At 36.8% G+C, this 19,898-nt stretch overlaps 1 protein-coding gene across 1 annotated transcript in view; it reads left to right on the top strand.

The window, feature by feature from the left end:
• Nucleotides 1–19,898, top strand: part of VWA8 (von Willebrand factor A domain containing 8) — a 427,846-nt gene that overhangs the window by 193,210 nt on the left and 214,738 nt on the right. The window contains exon 21 of the mRNA XM_032150771.2: nt 15,910–15,986. Within this exon, the coding sequence (XP_032006662.1) occupies nt 15,910–15,986 (77 nt within the window). The remainder of the gene's footprint in view (nt 1–15,909; nt 15,987–19,898) is intronic.

Here is a 19,898-nt window from a genome sequence, read left to right as displayed (position 1 = left end):
TGTACATTGATTTTGTATCCTGAGACTTTGCTGAAGTTGCTAATCAGCTTAAGGAGATTTTGGGCTGAGACAGTGGGGTTTTCTAGATATACAATCATGTCATCTGCAAACAGGGACAATTTGACTTCCTCATTTCCTAATTGAATACCCTTTATTTCCTTCTCCTGCCTGATTGCCGTGGCCAGAACTTCCAACACTATGTTGAATAGTGAGAGAGGGCATCCCTGTCTTGTGCCAGTTTTCAAAGGGAATGCTTCCAGGTTTTGCCCATTCAGTATGATATTGGCTGTGGGTGTTTCATAAATAGCTCTTATTATTTTGAGATACGTCCCATCAATACCTAGTTTATTGAGAGTTTTTAGCATGAAGCATTGTTGAATTTTGTCAAAGGCCTTTTCTGCATCTATCGAAATAATCATGTGGTTTTTGTCTTTGGTTCTGTTTATATGCTGGATTACATTTATTGATTTCCGTATGTTGAACCAGCCTTGCATCCCAGAGATGAAGCCCACTTGATCATGGTGTATAAGCTTTTTGATGTGCTGCTGGATTCGGTTTGCCAGTATTTTATTGAGGATTTTTGCATAAACTCTCTTTATAAGTTAAACCTTGATGCACTCAGTGTGTCCTTTTCAGAACTTCTGCCATTGCCTGAATGGCCTGAGACCCAGAGGCTGTTGGCATCCCAGCAGCAGCAGACCAGCATGGAGAAGAGAATAGACCAAGACTATACAGAACTGGGGCTTGAGGAATAATTTTTCTAAGGTGCAGGTTTTCAAAAGGAAGATCCCTAGAGGTGAAGTTATGGTGTCCAAGTGGTTTTGAAATCTCTGGCATTGTATTGCTATCCTAAGGGTTTGGTGCGTTGGATGCAGTTGGTTTCTTGGCAAAGGTAGCACTTGCAATTGAGCAGGTAATAGATTAGAGTTTTAGGAGGGTCTTCTAGTTTAAAAGGTTGAAGTTAATGCCTAGCCAGTAACCAGAGAGACAGGAAGAATGTTCTAACCTCTGGAGGATTGGGAGAGCTATTCAGAATGAAGGGTGAAGTAGAACAGAGGTTTGCTTCTGCTTTATGATGAATGAAGCAGAGACTGTGAAAGTGTTTTGGAATTGTCCTAGGGTGCTATACAAACCTTGGCATAAAATCTAATATGCTGTCTCTCTTTTGTTTCCAGTCCTAAAGAAAGGAACAAGGCTTTAGAGCGAAGAGCTAGGCAGTGGGGTGGAGGGAAGGGCAGCTACAGCTCCATAGGTAGATGATTGGACTCCAGCATCTGATAAGGATGGACAAGCCCACCGATTGTCAAGCCTATCTAGGACTGGTTCAGGATTCAGCTAGATAGAGCCTTCAAGTTGAAAATCCCCACAAAGAGCACGGCAGGAGCCATGGGTTGGCACAAACTTTCATTTATCAGTTCTTTTGCAAAAGCCATCTGTGGTTAGCAGATCACACTGTCTTGCCATCTTGTACTCTTATCCTGCCACTCTCCACTTTGGAGAAAGAAGAAATTACAAAGGGAGATTGTATTCAGTATAATTTGCTATGTTTAGCTGGCCCTTTTCATATCAAAAGAGTTTTCTGTTCTTTGATTATATAAACCTCTAAGACCATCAGTGTTATAATACTAATGTTGAAGGAATGTTTTTTTGAAAGTAAATTCTGCTACCTATGTTCATTATATTATACAGTGAAAAAGTCTAAGTCTCTTAGACTGTCATTTGATGTCCTCTATGATCTAATCCTGCTCTGCTTTCAGCCTGGCGTCTGGTTTCTCCCCATAAATGCTTTTTTTCCTCAGACAAATTAAATACTCTGTTTCCCAAACATACCTTCTTATCAGTGTTATATTTCAACCTCTAATCTTTGCCAGCATGCTCTCTTCTTTCTCTTATATTAGCCTATTCACATTCTCTTAGCCTCAGAGTGGCAATGTGGCATCATGGAAAAGTAACTCTCTGTGATAGTTGAGTAAATTGTTATTGAGTAAATTGATATGTGTGATATCAACTGATTTGTGATACTGAGTAAATAGTTATTCCTTCTAATTAGGGCCTTTTCTTTTTTCTTATCTATAAAATTATAGGCTTGGCACAGATATTTTCTAGGGTCTCTCTGGCTGTAAAAATATGCTTCTTTAATAAAGGCCTTGTGAACACTATGGCTTGAAGGCTTGAATCCACTCTCTGAAGTGTGATAGGTCACTTACAGATTTCTTTTGGGATTTAGTTAGATTTATGTATTTACCCACCATCTCTATGGAAGAGAGATAAAGAGTCTTCATTATTTTTGTGTCTCCCTGATGCCTTGCATACCGTAGACATTCAACAAATACTTGCTGAGTTAATTAGTAGATTTTAAAGGACTATCTGAAATAAATTCCTGGCTGGGTGCAGTGGCTCATGCCTGTAATCCCAGCACTTTGGGAGGCCGAGGTGAGTGAATCACTTGAGGCCAGGAGTTTGAGACCAGCCTGGCCAACATGGCAAAACTCCGTCTCTATTTTAAAAACTACAAAAATTAGCCAGGTGGAATGGCATGCGCTTGCAGTCCCATCTACTTGGGAGGCTGAGACAGGAGAATCGCTTGAACCTGGGAGGCGGAGGCTGCAGTGAGCCCAGATCGTGCCACTGCACTCCAGTGTGGGAGATAGAGCGAGACTCTGTCTCAAAAAAAAAAAAAAAAAAAAAATTAAATAAATAAATAAATAAATTCCTAATGAGTAGCCAAAATGATTTAGAAGTAATATGAATTTAAAATTTAAGCTTAGTTGGATTGTTTTCAGAGGGTTATAAGACAAATTGAAATTTCTTTTTCTCTGGGCTTGCAGCTGTTTAATGAAGGAGACAAATGAATTAGATAAAATCTAGGGACTTACCTACTCAAGAGAGGAAATAGTTAAGTAGCCCATTCAACTGGATATAGTTCTATAATGACAGGATCGGAGACTGGCAGCATTATCACTAAGATAGAATAATGAAATGCTAATTATTTTTAAATTTCTAATAATAAAGTGCTGATTAGTATTTAGCTAATTAAATCATACATAACTTTGCCTGTGCTTGCATTTACCAGGTCAAGGGGTGGAAATTGGACCAAGGCGGCTGGTTAAAATCTAAATAGAACTTTTTGAATCCTTTAGCCAACTTCAATTCCTTTCTAATATGTTTTCATAAGGTAACATCTGTGCTAAGATCTGAGCAAGATTCTATGGTTAGACTTTTAGCTGCTTCTGTTTGGTGGGTACGAGGGAGTACAGAACCACCTGTAGTATTCCTTGGCTAATGCAGTACCCCACAGAACTGCTTTGCTAAGGACTGGCATAGAGTTTGTGTTCTCTTTCTCTGTGCTTTTCTGAGTGCTGATCATCTAGGAGAGTTACTTATTTGGGAATGTATATTTTTGCAGTGATAGTAACTCAGGTCCTTCTTCAGTAGCTTTAAAAAATGCCTTGCTTCATTGGTCAATGGTATTTCATGCTTTTCTTCATATTTGATGCACCTGCTCACCTTCACCCTTATTTCCATCTTCTGAAACAAGACAATCAAAGAAGACCAAGACAGGCAAGTGAAGATGCAGATAATAGGTGGAGGACAATTGACTTTCAGCTCTCCTGGAGTAGTGTCACTGGTGTTTTCAGTCAAATGCAAAGTGACAGCCCCCTGTGAAAATGCCTATTTTAATCACATAATTTATTTTTAAAGTAAATGAATCACGTGTAGCAATTGTTCAGTCTCCTTTCTTTCTCCTTCTAAAGCATTGTCTATAGATATATGCCGTCTACACAGCCTTCTGTTTGCAAACTAGAAACTGGCTGAACTCTATGAAAGAAATGTTTCAACACTTGAAATTATATCTAGAGATGTTTTACAAGACTGCTCTGTTACCAGTGGCAACTTTTACAATGAGGAAATGAAAGAGAATGGGTGCTGATTTTGAGGTATCTGAAGGTTTATCATCTTTATTAAACCCAATCTCACCTTTTTCTTGCAGATATTATCTTTTCTAAGAATCTTTGATACTAGAAAAGATTTTACATCTGTTGGGAAGCTAAAAACAAGCACCACTTGTCATAGTAAAATAAAGTAGCCTGCCCCTTATTTATAATAAAACTGATTTTTAAAAATCCTTTCTATTTTCTGTGTGAGATTTCATGACACAGCACATAGTCTTTCCAGTAAGTGCAGCAGAATTGCTGCCTTTCTGCCAAGTGGGATAGGGTACCGTGAAAATATACATGTTTGAGGGTCACTTAGGGTATAATGCTGAATATTATAGAACCACTTTAGCATGCTGTAACATACATTACTTTCTACCTACTGTAATTATAACATTATAGGTACCTTTCATACTATTAGGAGCTTCATGCTGGTTTGTTTTTTGTTTTGTTTTGTTTTGTTTTTTGTCACAGTATGACTTTCTAATTAACAAAAAGATGGCTATTTATTTTCTAACCAGTGATATTTTTTCTATGCCAGCTGTAGCTCAAGAATAAATTTCCTGCCTTCCCCATGTTCTCATACCTGGTTTTCTTTTGATGTATAGTGTCATATTCAATTTGATATACAAAATATTTATTGTGAAAACTGGGGGCTATAGAATCAGCCATAAGTGCCATATTTCTTTTTGTTTAAAAAAGTCCCTGCTGGAGGCCGGGTGCGGTGGCTCACGCCTGTAATCCCAGCACTTTGGGAGGCCGAGGCAGGCAGATCACCTGAGGTAGGGAGTTCGAGACCAGCCTGACCAACATGGAGAAATCCTGTCTCTACTAAAAATACAAAATTAGCCAGGTGTGGTGGTCCATGCCTGTAATCCCAGCTACTCAGGAGCCTGAGGCGGGAGAATCGCTTGAACCTGGGAGGCAGAGGTTGCAGTGAGCCAGGATTGCGCCATTGCACTCCAGCCTGGGCAAGGAAAGTGAAACTCCGTCTCAAAAAAAAAAAAAAAAAAAAAAAAATAAGGCCCTGCTGGGTGCAGTGGCTCATGCCTATAATCCCAGCATTTTGGGAGGCCAAGGTGGGTGGATTGCTTGAGTCCAAGAGTTTGAGACCAGCGTGGGCAATATGGCAAAACCCCATCTCTACAAAAAATACAAAAAATTAGCCAGGCATGGTGGCATGCACCTGTAGTCCCAGCTACTCAGTATGCTTAGGCAGAAGGATTGCTTGAGTACAGGAGACAGAGGTTGCAATGAACTGAGATTGTGCCATTTCACTCCAGCCTTGGGTGACAGAGCAAGACCCTGTTTCAAAAATAAAAATATAAAAAAAAGTCCCTAAGACTGAGTCTGTTTTTGTGTAAGAATACATGTGTTTTGAGAGACAGTTGCTCTTTATCAGATATTTCAAGGCAAAACATATTTTAGGAATGTTGTGTTCTAAAATGTTCAAGTACCCTTAATAAGAATTATTTTTTAGGCTGGGCGAGGTGGCTCACACCTGTAATCCGAGCCCTTTGGGAGGCCAAGGTGGGCGGATCACCTGAGGTCAGGAGTTTGAGACCAGCCTGGCCAACATGGTGAAATCCTGTCTCCACTAAAAATACAAAAATTAGCCGGATGTGGTGGTACATGCCTGTAATCCCAGCTACTTGGGAAGCTGAGGCGGGAGAAATGTTTGAACCTGGGAGGGGGAGGTTGCAGTGAGCCGAGATCACAGCACTGTACCCTAGCCTGGGCGATAGAGTAAGACTCCATCTCGAAAAAAGAAAGGAATTATTTTTTAAATATTCAGTGTTTTGTTTTTAGAAATAAAAATTTGATCTACATGTCATAACATCACTCGGTTTCTGATATTAGACAAAATTTCAAAGTAAGTCATCAAAAGTTAATTTATATTTAATGAAGCATAATTAATAATTCACAATCATTTCTACATGAATATTGTCTGATAAAATCACTTCCCAGGGTTTGTCAGCTTACTTTTTTTGTCATTTTAATCCAGCTTTTTATATCACTTTACGAAATAACAGTCTGGTAAAATTTTTATACTTAAGCTTTTCTTGTATTCCCATCCATATTTTTTGCCCTTACTAAAACTCCAATATATTATATATTTCTTATAAAAAGCCAATTCTGGCTGATTTTCATACAGGATGCCTTCTCTATCCCTGATTTTCATTTTCTTCATGTTTTTACATTACTGAGTCTGTAGGTACTCATTTCAATTCTATGACACCTTCTGATCTATCAGCAGTGAGGCATATCCTAGAAAGAATCTCTTAATGTTATTTCTGCTAAAAGGTGAAAGTGGCTCTATCTTGTCTACCAGATAAAATCCCCTTCATAGAGAGACACTCAGAACCACCCACAATCTGGCTCCAAATTCCTTTTATGGTTCTAGTTCTTTCAAACTACGGTTTCTTTCTTTTTTTTTTTTGAGACGGAGTCTCGCTGTGTCTCCCAGGCTAGAGTGCAGTGGTGCAGTCTCGGCTCACTGCAAGCTCTGCCTCCCGGGTTCACGCCATTCTCCTGCCTAAGCCTCCCGAGTAGCTGGGACTACAGGTGCCCGCCACCACGCCTGGCTAATTTTTTTGTATTTTTAGTAGAGACAGGGTTTCACCATGTTAGCCAGGATGGTCTCGATCTCCTGACCTCATGATCCACCCGTCTCGGCCTCCCAAAGTACTGGGATTACAGGCATGAGCCACTGTGCCCAGCCTCAAACTACAGTTTCTTACACTTCCTGAGTGCAATATCCCCTTCCCCATTTTTCATGTTGTTTGCCTCATATGGTGCCTCTTACTCTCATCTTTGCCTGTGAAAATTCTGCCAACTTTCAAGAGTTCAGATGTTTTTCCTCTATGAGGCTTTCTTTGTCTCTCCCAAAAAAGAAGTAATCTTATTTTCTTCTGAACTTTGTAGTATTTTCTCACTATGTTGATTCAATTGTCTTTTAAAATTGTTGCAATCCGTGTTTGATTTCATCCATAATTGGTTAAAAGTTTCTTATGAACTAAGATTAAAAATAGTAATATTTGCATGTCTTACAATTTTCAATGTACTTTTATATAATTTCATTTAGTTCTACATCAACCTTTTGAGGTAAAAGTTTTTATTTTCCACCTTTCACAAATAAGCAGACCAGTTCAAAAAGGAAAAAATATTTGCTCAAAATCACATAGCTAGTTAATATCAGAGTTAGGTATTAGATCTCCAAAACTCATACTTTTTTCCGTCATACCACACTAATTCCTGTACTAGGCAGAACAACAACAACAACAATAATATAATAACTAACTTTTGTTAAGTGCTTATAATAGGCCAACGACTATACTTTACATACAAAGTAAAGGACATTTAAAATGTTTCTGTTATGGGAAATTTTTTATATATTCTGCACAATGTAGAGTACATAATGAACCCCCTTGTATTCATCACCCAGCCTCAATGATTAATAAGCATTTTGTCCATCTTGCTTTATCTATTCTCCCAACACTTTTTTTTTTTTTTTTAAATGAGAAGGAGTCTCACTCTGTCACCCAGGCTGGAGTGCAGTGGCGCAATCTCGGCTCACTGCAGGCTCTGCCCCCCGGGGTTCATGCCATTCTCCTGCCTCAGCCTCCCGCGTAGCTGGGACTACAGGTGCCCGCCACCTTGCCCAGCTAATTTTTTGTATTTTTAGTAGAGGCGGGGTTTCACCATGTTAGCCAGGATAGTCTCGATCTCCTGACCTCGTGATCCACCCGCCTCGGCCTCCCAAAGTGCTGGGATTACAGGCATGAGCCACCGCGCCCGGCACTCTCCCAACACTTTTTTGTATGTCATCTTTTAATATATTGTTCTTTTGCATATCATTTTTTCTTATAGATATTTCACCATTTATCTCTAATATGACCACAATTTTATTATTACACCTAACAAATTAACAATAATCCCTTCATATGATCTGATGCTGTTTTCAGTTTTCCCCAGTTATCTCCAAAGTATTATTTTGACTGAGTACAATGGCTCACACCTGTAATCCCAGCACTTTGGGAGGCCAAGGTAGGCGGATGCCTTGATCCCAGAAGCTGCAGACCAGCCTGGGCAATATAGTAAAATACTGTCTCTACAGAAAATACCAAAATTAATTATCTGGGCATGGTGGCATGCACCTGTAGTCCCAGCTATTCAGGAGGCTGGAGTTGGAAGATCACCTGACCGCAGGAGGTGCAGGTTGCAGTGAGCCAAGATTAGGTCACTAACTCCAGCCTGGGCAGTAGAGCAAGATTCTATCTCAAAAAAAAGAAAAAAAAGGCATTGTTTTATAGTTGATTTATTCTAGTCAGCATCAAAACGAAGCCTGGTCATTGAATTTAGTTGATGTGCCTCCTAAGTCTCTTTGATAGAGGAAAGATGTACTCATCTTCATCCTAAGAAGTATAGACCCATATTTTTGAATATAAACCTTTTATTCAGAATTATACCAATATTGATGAACTTCCATTGAGGAAATATTATAAAAGTAACTTTCACTGGGCCAATTTAATTTCTTGATTAATTTATACAATGAAATTATGCCATATCAATTTTTTCCCGGCTAGAAATGATTCATTCTTCTCTGCGTTTCATGGCATTTGATTTTTTAACTCTTTTATACAGTCTGAAAATCAATAAACATATATTTAATGCCAACTAAGCAGGACTCTATGAACATTTTAACTATATAATTCTTTGTATCTCATTCTGTCTATTAATTACAAACTTAATGTGACTAGAGATTCTATTTTTCTCCTGATAGAGGTTTAGTAAATGTTGAATTATTTAATATTGAGATACTATGAATATTTTATTGCTAAAATTAAAGAATGTGCGAATTTTGCTAATTAATAATTTGAACTAAGCCCTGGCAGATTTCTACTGTGCACCCTCATAAATATACCATGTTGCTATGACAGCATAATTGTTTAATATCTGTAGAAGCACTGAACAGTTTGTCCAGAAATTGTCTTGCCTGTGTCTCCCAGCTGGTAGTGGCAGCAGGGAATTTGATAACTTAGTGTCTAATAGCTCCAGCAGCCTGGGGATCCCAAGGCTGTGAAATACTTGTTTCATCAAATACAGTGGCGCTCATTTTTATTTTAAATTATTTTTTGTTCCTTCTCAAACCCCTTAGTTAATGAAGTTGCCTGAATTTCAATGTGGAAATTCTTTGGCATTCTGCCACATTCTTTCTGCCAATTTAGTTTGTCTATCCATTGTTTCTTAGTGAATATTTTTTCTTGAATTTATTTTGAATCTGTATTTTGTTCCTGCAGACACGTTGATTTTTGCCCCCTGCAGTATTTGTCATGACTGCTTCGGTTATATCTAATAGCTGACCACACTACCCAAAAGTGGATCTTTGCCATTTATAGCAACACAGTATTTCAAAGGGAAAATGCAGAGATATAGATTTTATTATTTTCATGTGAAAAGGAGGTTATGACTTTGATACGGAGGTTTATAAGGATTGTGTTTTAGAGTGATGCAAACTAGTAATGTAATTCAAATATATGTTTTCTCATCTGACTTCTGACTACTGTTTGTTGACCGTTACAAGGAACCCATTTGTATGACTGTTTAGGATTATTTACTATTCAGTTTTAATAATTTTTTGTCTGATTACAAAAGTAATGTATATGTATTGAGAGAATTTGGAAAATAAGAAATTTCCAGTGATCATTAGCAATGATCTCTTATTTTGTTATAAGACCAAGGAATATCATTGTAAAATAGTATTTAGAGATTAGCTTGTCTAAGCCCTCTCTATTCAAATGAGCAAATCTAAGCTCAGATTGTAAAAATTCCCACCTGAGAGGGATAGTATAGTGTATTTTTAGGCATTTAAGCAAAGAATTAGAAGGTTCAGCATTAGGTGGGATTTTTTTAAAGGAATTGAAATTTATTTCTCTGGATTTATTATAATATTAGTTTGTTATTTTTTATTGTAATTGATATTTGTTAATGACATTAATGTGGTGACTTTTCTAACAAAGAAATTAGCACCCTATGGAAAGAACATCTCTATTATACAAACTGAACTATCTTTATAAAAATTATTAAAGAATTGGAGGCAACTAAAGGAAGGCCCACAGTAAACAAGTTTCAGAGAACATGCAAGAAAGCTGAATGTTGGCAGTGGCAAATACTCACCTAGAGTCCATTTTATAAATTGCTGAAGAAAAGATCTGGATTTGCTTCCTCACTGTTCTCCCTTCTGAACCTTAGATAACATGCAGGGAGCTTCCAGACGTGTTTTATGTGATTTTACAACGTTAAACTGACTGATCTTTGACTCCATGACATTAAGAGACCCGAATAGGGGGATGATCCTGGCCTCAAGGAGCAAGCCTGTCTACCTGCCAAGGACCTGGCACATTGCTAGACTATACTGGTGAGAGAGAGTGGTTTAGGAACCCAAAGGAGGAAATCATTCTGGTGCTGAGAGTTAAAGGAGAGAAAACAATGGGACAGATAGGCAAACCTTCAGAGAAGCTGGAACATTTCATCAGAAGGCTAGGTGGGGGAGTGGAAGATGACAGACAGATGGGCAAGGATGAGCTATTGTAGTCAGAAGAAACCACATAAGCAAAGATATGGATATGGAAAGGTAATTTTTAGGAGACAGTGGCTGAAAGGAACTTGTTTGAGTGAGACTCACAGAGGGCTGATGAACGTGCTTGCAAATTTATCTGCTGTTGCAGGGATCCCTCAAGGCCTGTCACAAATCCTTCAGCATTCGAGTCCCAACATTTAGTCCAAATCCCATTCCTAGACTAATTTTCTCTTTGCCTGTTTTCTATTCCCTTTTAGCTTTTTTCTCCTACTTTATTTCTTTCTTTCTCTCCTCCTTTGATGGAACATGGATAGAGTTTTGTATGTTCTGTATTTTTTTCTTGTCCAGGAAGAAAAGCCCCAAAGTCCCTTTGCTGTAAAGAATTTTACTGCTAATCTCTCTGAGGAAACAGGGTAACTAAAATAGTAAACCTGAGGAAGTTATAAGAGTCCCAGAATCCCTCAGAATTCTTAAAGTCATGGTCCCTGAGCTTTTCTCTCAGAAACTAGAAGTATGTTTACTTCCTCTCCTTGGTTTGACTCCTGTCTGTGGGGCTTCACATAATTCCTACTTCTCCTAACCCGGTAATGAAAGGGCCGCCCTACTCCTGCTTCTACGAAAATCCTTCTGGCCAGTACGTCATCATGAAGAGCACAGTCTAGCAGAACAGTAATGATAAATGTTAGCGTCATTCTCATGAGATAATTTTTATTTTTTAGGAGTTCTATATATAAAATTTGATATAGGAGCTCTTCTCCTGTATCAAATTTTCACTTACTAAATATTCTCAATAAGAGTTAATGATGTAAAAATTTATCTATTTCATGTTGATTTTTACTAAAGGATACAAATTACATATAAATGGAATTTTTAGTAAGTAAAGATAAATATATATAGGAACAAAATGAAAATGTTAGCAGATTTTTTAAGCAGCTGGACATTGGATGATTATTGTTTTCTAAGTTTCCCAGTGAGAAAAATGAGCATGTGTAACTTTATAATGGAAAAATAAGATACTATTTATGTATTTATTCAATTAAAATAATCCTGAGGATTCTCTATTCTAGGCAAAAACTGTGATTAGAAGGAACAAGTCATTATAACTGTTTCATTTTGCTCAGGATATTTACAGAAATTCTTTCCTAGATGATGCTTTCAGCATTTCCTCGAAGGAATTATCAGAGCTTCTTAAAATGAAGTAGTAAGCAACTTGATGAGCTCTCTGTTTTAGAAAAATAACTAAACAAATTGGGGATTGTCTTGTTGTAAATCTGGAGGTGGGAAACCAAACCAAATTAGTCCCTTTCCAGTAGTCTGGGGAGGGGATGAGCTACCCTTGAGCTGAGACAGTGAATTGGAGAGGAAGGAGCAGATATGGGAAGCAGACACTTCAAAGTAAACATATCCAAAATTAAACTGCCTTTTATAACTAGACTTCCCTCCCCCACCCAGCTAATTCAGTTCTCCTCCCCTGTTTCTTCTGTGACCTGCCACTCTATTGCCTAAGACAGAAACTTGCACTTCTTCATCTCCTCATCCTTAACTCCAGGCCCTCATTAAGTCCTGTCGGTTCCTTTTCCTAAATATCTCTTAAATCTATTCATTTCTCTCTATCCCATAGTTTAGACCACCATCATCTCCTGCTTGAATTTTAAAGGAATTTCAAACTGCTTTCCTTTGCTTTCTCTTCTGCTCTCTACCAGACTCCACCGTACCAATTCCATCAGAGCAATTTTCTAAAACTGAAAATCTGATTGTATTATTCCTTTACTTCAGTGGCTTCTTGGTGCTTTGAGGAAACAGTTCTAACTCTTTTAAGTGGCTTCCAGGGCTTAGCCAGACTTAAACCCCACGTACCTTTCTAGTCTGGTTTCTTACCACTCCCTTTCTCACGTTTCTCTAGCTTCTGACTTCTTGCATACCTGTCCAGCTCTCCAACTGACTGTTACCCAAGAGTCTTGACACATACTGTTCTACCTGTAACACTCCCCTTTCTCATCTTTCCCTGTACCTCTTTAATTCCTTGATATCTCAATCTAAACATAACTGTGCAGTCGGCCTTCCTGAGCCCTTACGTTAAATCTTCAAGCATCTTGGATTGTCATATGAGGACACTATCTGTTATATGTGTTGCCTGTGTTCCCTCCTAGACTGTAAGCTGTGAATATGGTAAGAGGCTGTAGCTGTTTTCTTTACCATTATATCCAGCTCAACTAGTACAGTGCTGTAATATTAGGTGCTCAAATAATTGATGAGTTAGGCAAGGAAGTGAGAGAGGGAGAAAAGAAGGGAGGGAGGGAGAAAATGTTGGAAGGGAAAGAGGAATGAAGGAGACAGAAGGAATGGAGGGAAAGAATAAAACTAAAAGTTTTGCAGGTAGGGACTGTAAAGATCCTAATGACATTTTGCAGAGGGGAAAAAATGAAGCCATCAAAAATATTCTAGCATTCTTTTATTGAGCAGCTGAGTACGTGGCTATGCTGTTATATGGGGGTTGAAAAAAGTAGGTTTGGGTGGAAGGATGATAAGCATCTGTTTCAGAAGTTCAGTTGATGGTTAAGAATAGGGGATATCGAATGAAGCTTAGAAAAGAAATGTGAGCTGTATGTGATGACTGAGGTCATGGGAGAGGGAGCATATGGAGCAAGACAGCTGAGGTTGGGGTTCTGGAGACTCCAACATTTAAAGAGACACAGCAAAAGAGCTCCTTAGTGGCAGCTGGGACTCCACATCTCAAACTACATTTATGGGACTTGTGACTCCTAAATCGTGCCTTGCTCAGGAGGAATTTGAATAAGCATGGCTATTTAATAACTTTAGAGGTGGGGAGGGAGGAGGAACTCCCTGAAAGCACGTTTTCATGACATTTCTTCCAGGAAATCCTTTGTATTTCTGACATTGTAATGCATTTATGATGTCTGCTTTTTCTAGGATTGCTGAATTTAACAGAACTAATATGTTAACACAGACATTTTACTCATCTGAATTTATCTATTTAAAAATTTATATTTATGATCACACGCCATTTAAAGTATACATACCAGTTGTAATTTACATACAAACGTGCAAATGTTATTTTCCTCATTTGTGCTTCTATGCTAGACTTGAAACTATTTTGGGTGAAATCCAATTAGATACTGAAAAGATTCCTAGAAGATGAAATGATCCATTGTTCTAACTTTAGTGAATTTGTCAATTTGACATTCAGCTCCGATAACCTTGAATCTTCTGTAGGCGAAATAAATCACTTTTAAAATTTATCCCACTTTATTTATTTATATATTTATCTATCTATCTATTTATTTATTTATTTATTTTTACAGGTGGAGTCTTGCTCCATCACCAGGCTGTAATGTAGTGGTGTGATCATAGCTCACTGCAGCCTCAAATTCCTAGGCTCAAGAGATCCTTCCACCTCAGCCTCCCGAGTAGCTAGGACTACAGACATGTGCCACCATGACTGGCTAATTTTTTGTTTGTTTGTTTGTTTGTTTTGTTTGTTTTTATAGAGATGAGGCCTCACTGTGTTGCCCAGGCTGATCTGGAACTCCTGGGCTCAAGTGATCCTCTCACTTAAGCCACCCAAATCTCTGGGATTACTGGTGTGAGTCATGTGCCTGGCCCGTTCTTCTTTTATAAGTCCATAATTTCAGCATCCTTATTAACATGGTCACCATTTATGTTTTACCAGAATCCTCACTCCTTTTCCAGTACTTTCCAAACTCCCTTTATTCGTTTATTCACTTGACAAATATTTATTGAATGCACTCTCAGGCACTGTGCTGAGCTCTGGGGATATAGTGATAAGCAAAACAGACGTGGTTTCTACCCCCTGTGGCACTCAATAAATACCATTTCAGTTGATTTGAATTTCTATCCTTGATGTTTGTAGAATGCTTTTCTTCACAAGATGTTTGCATATGTAGTAAAAATACCTGCTTCCCTATTGGGCTTCTGCTATTGTTCCTGTATACCATGCATTGCCCCAGTCTGCCTAATTATTTCTTTAGGATGGACCTAGAAGTGAGGAAGGAGATAACTTAAGGCCCAGATTACCAAAATCAATTTCAAACTGAAAGAAAGGTATTCCATAATGCAGGGACTATAATTATGACCATCAGAATCATATAGACCTGGATGTGAGTCCTGGTTTCACTAGAATTACCTGGATGTGAGTCCTGGTTTCACTAGAATTACCTGTGTGTGACTGTGTGCACAGTGCTTACCTCTGAGCCTTGGTTTCTTGATTTGCAAGGTTAAAATAATTTTAATGCCTACCTCATGGGACTGTTGTGATGATTAAATGAAATAACCCATGAAAATACTTACCCTACAGCCTGGCACAGTATAGGTTAAGTGTCCCTTATCTGAAATGCTTGGAACCAGAAGCATTTCACATTTTAGAGTATTTGCATATACATACCCAGTGGAGCATCCCTAATCTAAAAATCCAAAATCTGAAGTGCTCCAATGAGCATTTCTATTGAGCATGACCTTTGAGCATCTTGTTGGTACTCAAAAAGTTTCAGAATTTGGAGCATTTGGGGTTTCAGATTTTTGGATTAGGGATGCTCAACCCATATAAGAATCAGTAAGAGTTATTTTTGCTAGCATGTATGATATGAAGTCAGCTTTTAAACTATAACTCTTTCCACACAACCTACTTGTTAAAAGATTTACACCCCATTAATTGTATTTCACCTCTAAGTGAAAACTTTGAAATAGGAAAATAGCATGGGGGTGGATTCCATTTTTAACAGTCTGTCTTCTACAAAAGGATAGCAACTCTCAGCACCAGTAAGTGGTAAGGAAATGAGGGCATTTCTAGGAAGAGCACATATAGTTGAGTTTTATTAATACACCTTGGTTTTAAATTTAGGTTTCCAAGGTTTTAAAGGACTGGAAAGTGGCATAAAAGGAGAAGAAATGAGTGTTTGATTCGAATAGAAAAAGTACAGTATTATATTTACCTTTCTGTAACTGAGAATCATAATTCTGAAGAACTGATTAGAAAGACCATTGTTTTATACTTACTTGATCACCTTTGATGACATTCTTCAAATCTGAAATAGTTAATACTATAGGCATCTGCTGTGATGCCTAGACTTCAGTGTAAATTTACAGAACCGAAAAGTCAATATGTAAGAGGCTAATTTATGGATTTCCTTTCAAATAAGAATGACTTAGAACTAGTATGTTTAGAAATAAATTTTTTAAACCCTTATGTCATAGGAGATATTCCGTATATGTTTGCCAGTTTGGTTTTCATGAACAATAAACTAAAACAGTAAAAAGGTGAGAAAGCAGGTTTTGGTAAAAGATTCTTCTGGTTTGGCATAAGCTTATCTCCAGAAAATAGCCTCTTTTTGTTTAATGTTTTCTGTGTAATTACAGGGTGTAGGAAAAAACAAGATTGTTGACAGATTCCTTCACCTGCTCAACAGACCCCGAGAATATATTCAACTACACAGGTAAGACTGTTAGACCCACAACCTCTTAAAAATCTCATTTAATCATTTGTTTCCCTCCTGGTACAATTTAAAAATACTTTCTTAAAGGCCCATTTTATAAACCAGTTTTATTTCTGTTCCTCTTGCTTTTATCTCTTCTCTCCTTTAAAGGTAATAAAACCATGCAAAATTTATTTTTAAAGTAATGCTTTATAAACATGAATTAATAGATATTCTGTGGACAGAGTGATGAACATTACATTCTAGGAACAGATCTCATCAACATAAAGGCTCTTAAGTTAGAAGAAAAACATGTAGGATCTAAGCCTATTCTCTCACAAGCAGCTAAAATAGCTCACAAGGAGAAATAATAAACTATATGAATCTCAGGTATGTGATAAGGAACCCAGAAATCTGAAAGAAGTATGTTATTAGTTGTCTCCTTGCCTTCCTTAAAGTTACTTTTTAGATAATTTTGTATGGTTAGAATGCTGGTTCAGCTTTTAATCAAATAGTTTTTCTCAATATGGCTCATTTTTAGCTTTATGAGTGAACCTGTTCTAATTTTTAAAAAATAAAATATAAATGACAGATCCACCAAAAACAAAATAGATAAGTCAAGAAATATATCAAGTAATGAACAACTTAAAGCTAACTTAGATTGTTATTGTTTTAATCCTAGGAAGTAAAAAATATATAGTATAATAGAGCATTGAATTGAGTTATAAGAGTTAGTTTCTGGTCTGGGTCTTTTCACTAAGTGATTATCAGTTCTTGAGAGAGAATTGTAGGAGAATAAAGGGCAGAGTTAGTGGGTCAAAGGAGAAAGAGGAAAGGACCCAGGGAAAGCTGAGATATGGTGAAAAACTGCCTTTTGGGATTTATACCTCTGAGCATGACAGGGTAGTGGTACCAGATTAGCCCTACCACAATAAAAACTATAAAACTGAACAAAATTCACAAACACTAGGAAAAGAAAAACTACTAGGTATCTTTGAGCTGAACAACTACCAGAGTTCCTTCATTAAATACCCCTGGTATTCAGAAGGGTATTTATCTTATAAAGTCTAGGTTTAAAAGTAGGACGATCTATCCCTAAAGTAAGAGTTACTCCATACCTATCCTTACAAATTTTGAAACTAAGCCCTGATAAAGAAGGATGCTTGCTATTTAATATTATTTTGGAAGTTTTGTCTCCTATAAAATGGCTTTAAAAATAAAAATAATGGGTATTTGGGGAGGTAGGGAGGAATACCTTGAAAAAATCAGGTGATTCAACAGTAAATTGACTTCATACCTGAACAAAACTTAACACTCAACCAAGAAGACCACAAAATCCAAACACTCAGCAACATAACATTCATTGAGTCAAGCATTCAATAGGAAATGACTAGACATACAAAAAAAGCAGGAAAATTGGTCAATAGAAATAGACTAAAAATGACAAGATAATGGAATTAGCAGACAAGGACTATAAAACAGTTGCCGTAAATAGATTCAAACATTTAAAGGGAGAAAAATGAACATAATGACAGAATAATTGGAAATTCTTAGTGTAAAATGACAACCCTAAAAAAGCAGCTTCACATACACACAATTGTAGTCTCAAAAGAGAGGAGAAAAAAATGGGACAGAAAAATATTTGAAGAAATAATGGTAGGAAAATTCTCAAATTTGATAAAAAAGATAACATCACCAATCCAGGAAGCTCAATGAACTTCAAGCAGAATAAACAATAAAACACTACATGGCATATAATCAAATTGCTAAAAACCAAGAGAAAAATCTTTAAAATTGCCAGAGGATAAAAGACATATTACCTATAGGGGAACAATGATAAAAGTGACTGCCAACTTCTCCTGAGAAATAAATATGAACCACAATTCAATTGAAGTGCTGAAAGAAAAAAAAAATCAGCATATATTAGTATATTTGGCAAAAATATTCTTCAGAAGGCAAAATAATGACATTTTCAGACAAAAACTGAGAGTGTTTTTTATCAGCAGACCTGTATAATACAAAAAAATAAAATTACAATTCAGAATTTCCTATGAACATAGATGCAAAAATTTTTAACAAATGTTAACAAATCAAATTCAACAATATATAAAAAGGATAATATGTCATAACCAAGGAGGTTTTATCTCAGGAATGCAAGGCTGGCTTAACATTTAAAAATCAAATAATATAACACATTTACAGAATAAATAAAAAACCATATGATCCTCTAATTGCCACCAGAAAAATCATTTGAGAAAATTCAATATCCATTCATGATAAAATATCACATTAAACTACAAATATCAGGAAACTTCCTCAATCAAATAAGAGGCATCTATAAAAAGCCTGTAGCTAAACTTCATATTTAAAAATGAAAAACTAAACATTTTTCTCATGATTAGGAGAAAAGACAAGAATATTAACTACTCATATTATGCTGGAGGTGCCAGCTAGCACAATAAAGCAAGAAAACTTAATAAATGGCATACGTGTTATTTATAGATGACACAATTGCATGAATGTGTATATAAAAAATCTTAAGAAACATATAAAAAAAGTATTAGAACTAATAAGCAAGTTAAGCAAGGTCATAAGATACAAGGAAAATGTACAAAAATCAATTGTATTCCATATATATTCCATATATATCTATAGCGATGAGAAAAAATTTAAAAATACTGTTTACAGTAGTGTAAAGAATATATTTAGGAATAAATTAATTTAACGGAATATATGCAAATTTTAAATTTGCTATTGTTAATATTATGTAACAAGGTCAACAGACACCATTATTTCTTCAAATACTTTTAACTTGTTGATGGCTGTTTGAAATGGAACTGAAGGTTATCTGTTTCATACTTGTGAGATGATGAGCTTCCGTCATACTAAATTCTTCCCCTTATCTTCATCTACCTCAACATCACCCTCAATATCCTCAGTATCTCTGCTATATAGTGTTCATTCTACATTATTTGGAAATAGAAGGTATTCTTCTTTGTTGTTTACAATACATTTTTAATCCTGATTTTATGCTACCATCATTTCTGCCAATATTAGAGAATTGTAATTACAAAGCTAGATGCATGAATTGGCCAAGCTAAATATAATTCTTCTCAATATGTTAGGCATTAAATGTTAAGAATTTGTCCCGTAGAAAGCCCTCTTCTCATTGTCATATTACTTGTCCCCCACATTCCCACTCCCAACTTTCCATGTTTCTTTCTTCTGTCACCCATCATTTCATTTCCCAAATTTTATATAGGTCAACCACATATTTCAGAAAATTTCTAGCCTTTTCTAGTGCTTTAAGAACATAGGATCTTACATGTTCTCTCTTATAAGTGAGAGCTAAACATTGAGTATCCATGGACATAAAGATGGCAACAATAGATAGTGGGGACTGCTAAAGGGCAGAGAGAAGGAGAGGAGCAAGGATTGAAAACTAACAATTGGTTACTATGTTTACTGTGTAGGTGGCAGGGTCAGTCATACCCTAAACCTCAGGATCACACGATATAGCCATGTAACAAACCTTCACATGTACCCCCTGAATCTAAAATAAAGGTTGTAATTATTTTTTATTTTTTATTTTTATTTTTTTTATTTTATTATACTTTAGGTTTTAGGGTACATGTGCACAATGTGCAGGTTTGTTACATATGTATCCATGTGCCATGTTGGTTTGCTGCACCCATTAACTCGTCATTTAGCATTAGGTGTATCTCCTAATGCTATCCCTCCCCCCTCCCCCCACCCCACAACAGTCCCTGGAGTGTGATGTTCCCCTTCCTGTGTCCATGAGTTCTCATTGTTCAATTCCCACCTATGAGTGAGAACATGTGGTGTTTGGTTTTTTGTCCTTGCGATAGTTTACTGAGAATGATGGTTTCCAGTTTCATCCATGTCCCTACAAAGGACATGAACTCATCATTT

This window comes from Hylobates moloch, unplaced genomic scaffold, assembly GCF_009828535.3.
Source record: "Hylobates moloch isolate HMO894 unplaced genomic scaffold, HMol_V3 SCAFFOLD_4, whole genome shotgun sequence".
Classification (NCBI taxonomy): Eukaryota; Metazoa; Chordata; class Mammalia; order Primates; family Hylobatidae; genus Hylobates; species Hylobates moloch.
This window is presented reverse-complemented; position numbering and strand designations above follow the sequence as displayed.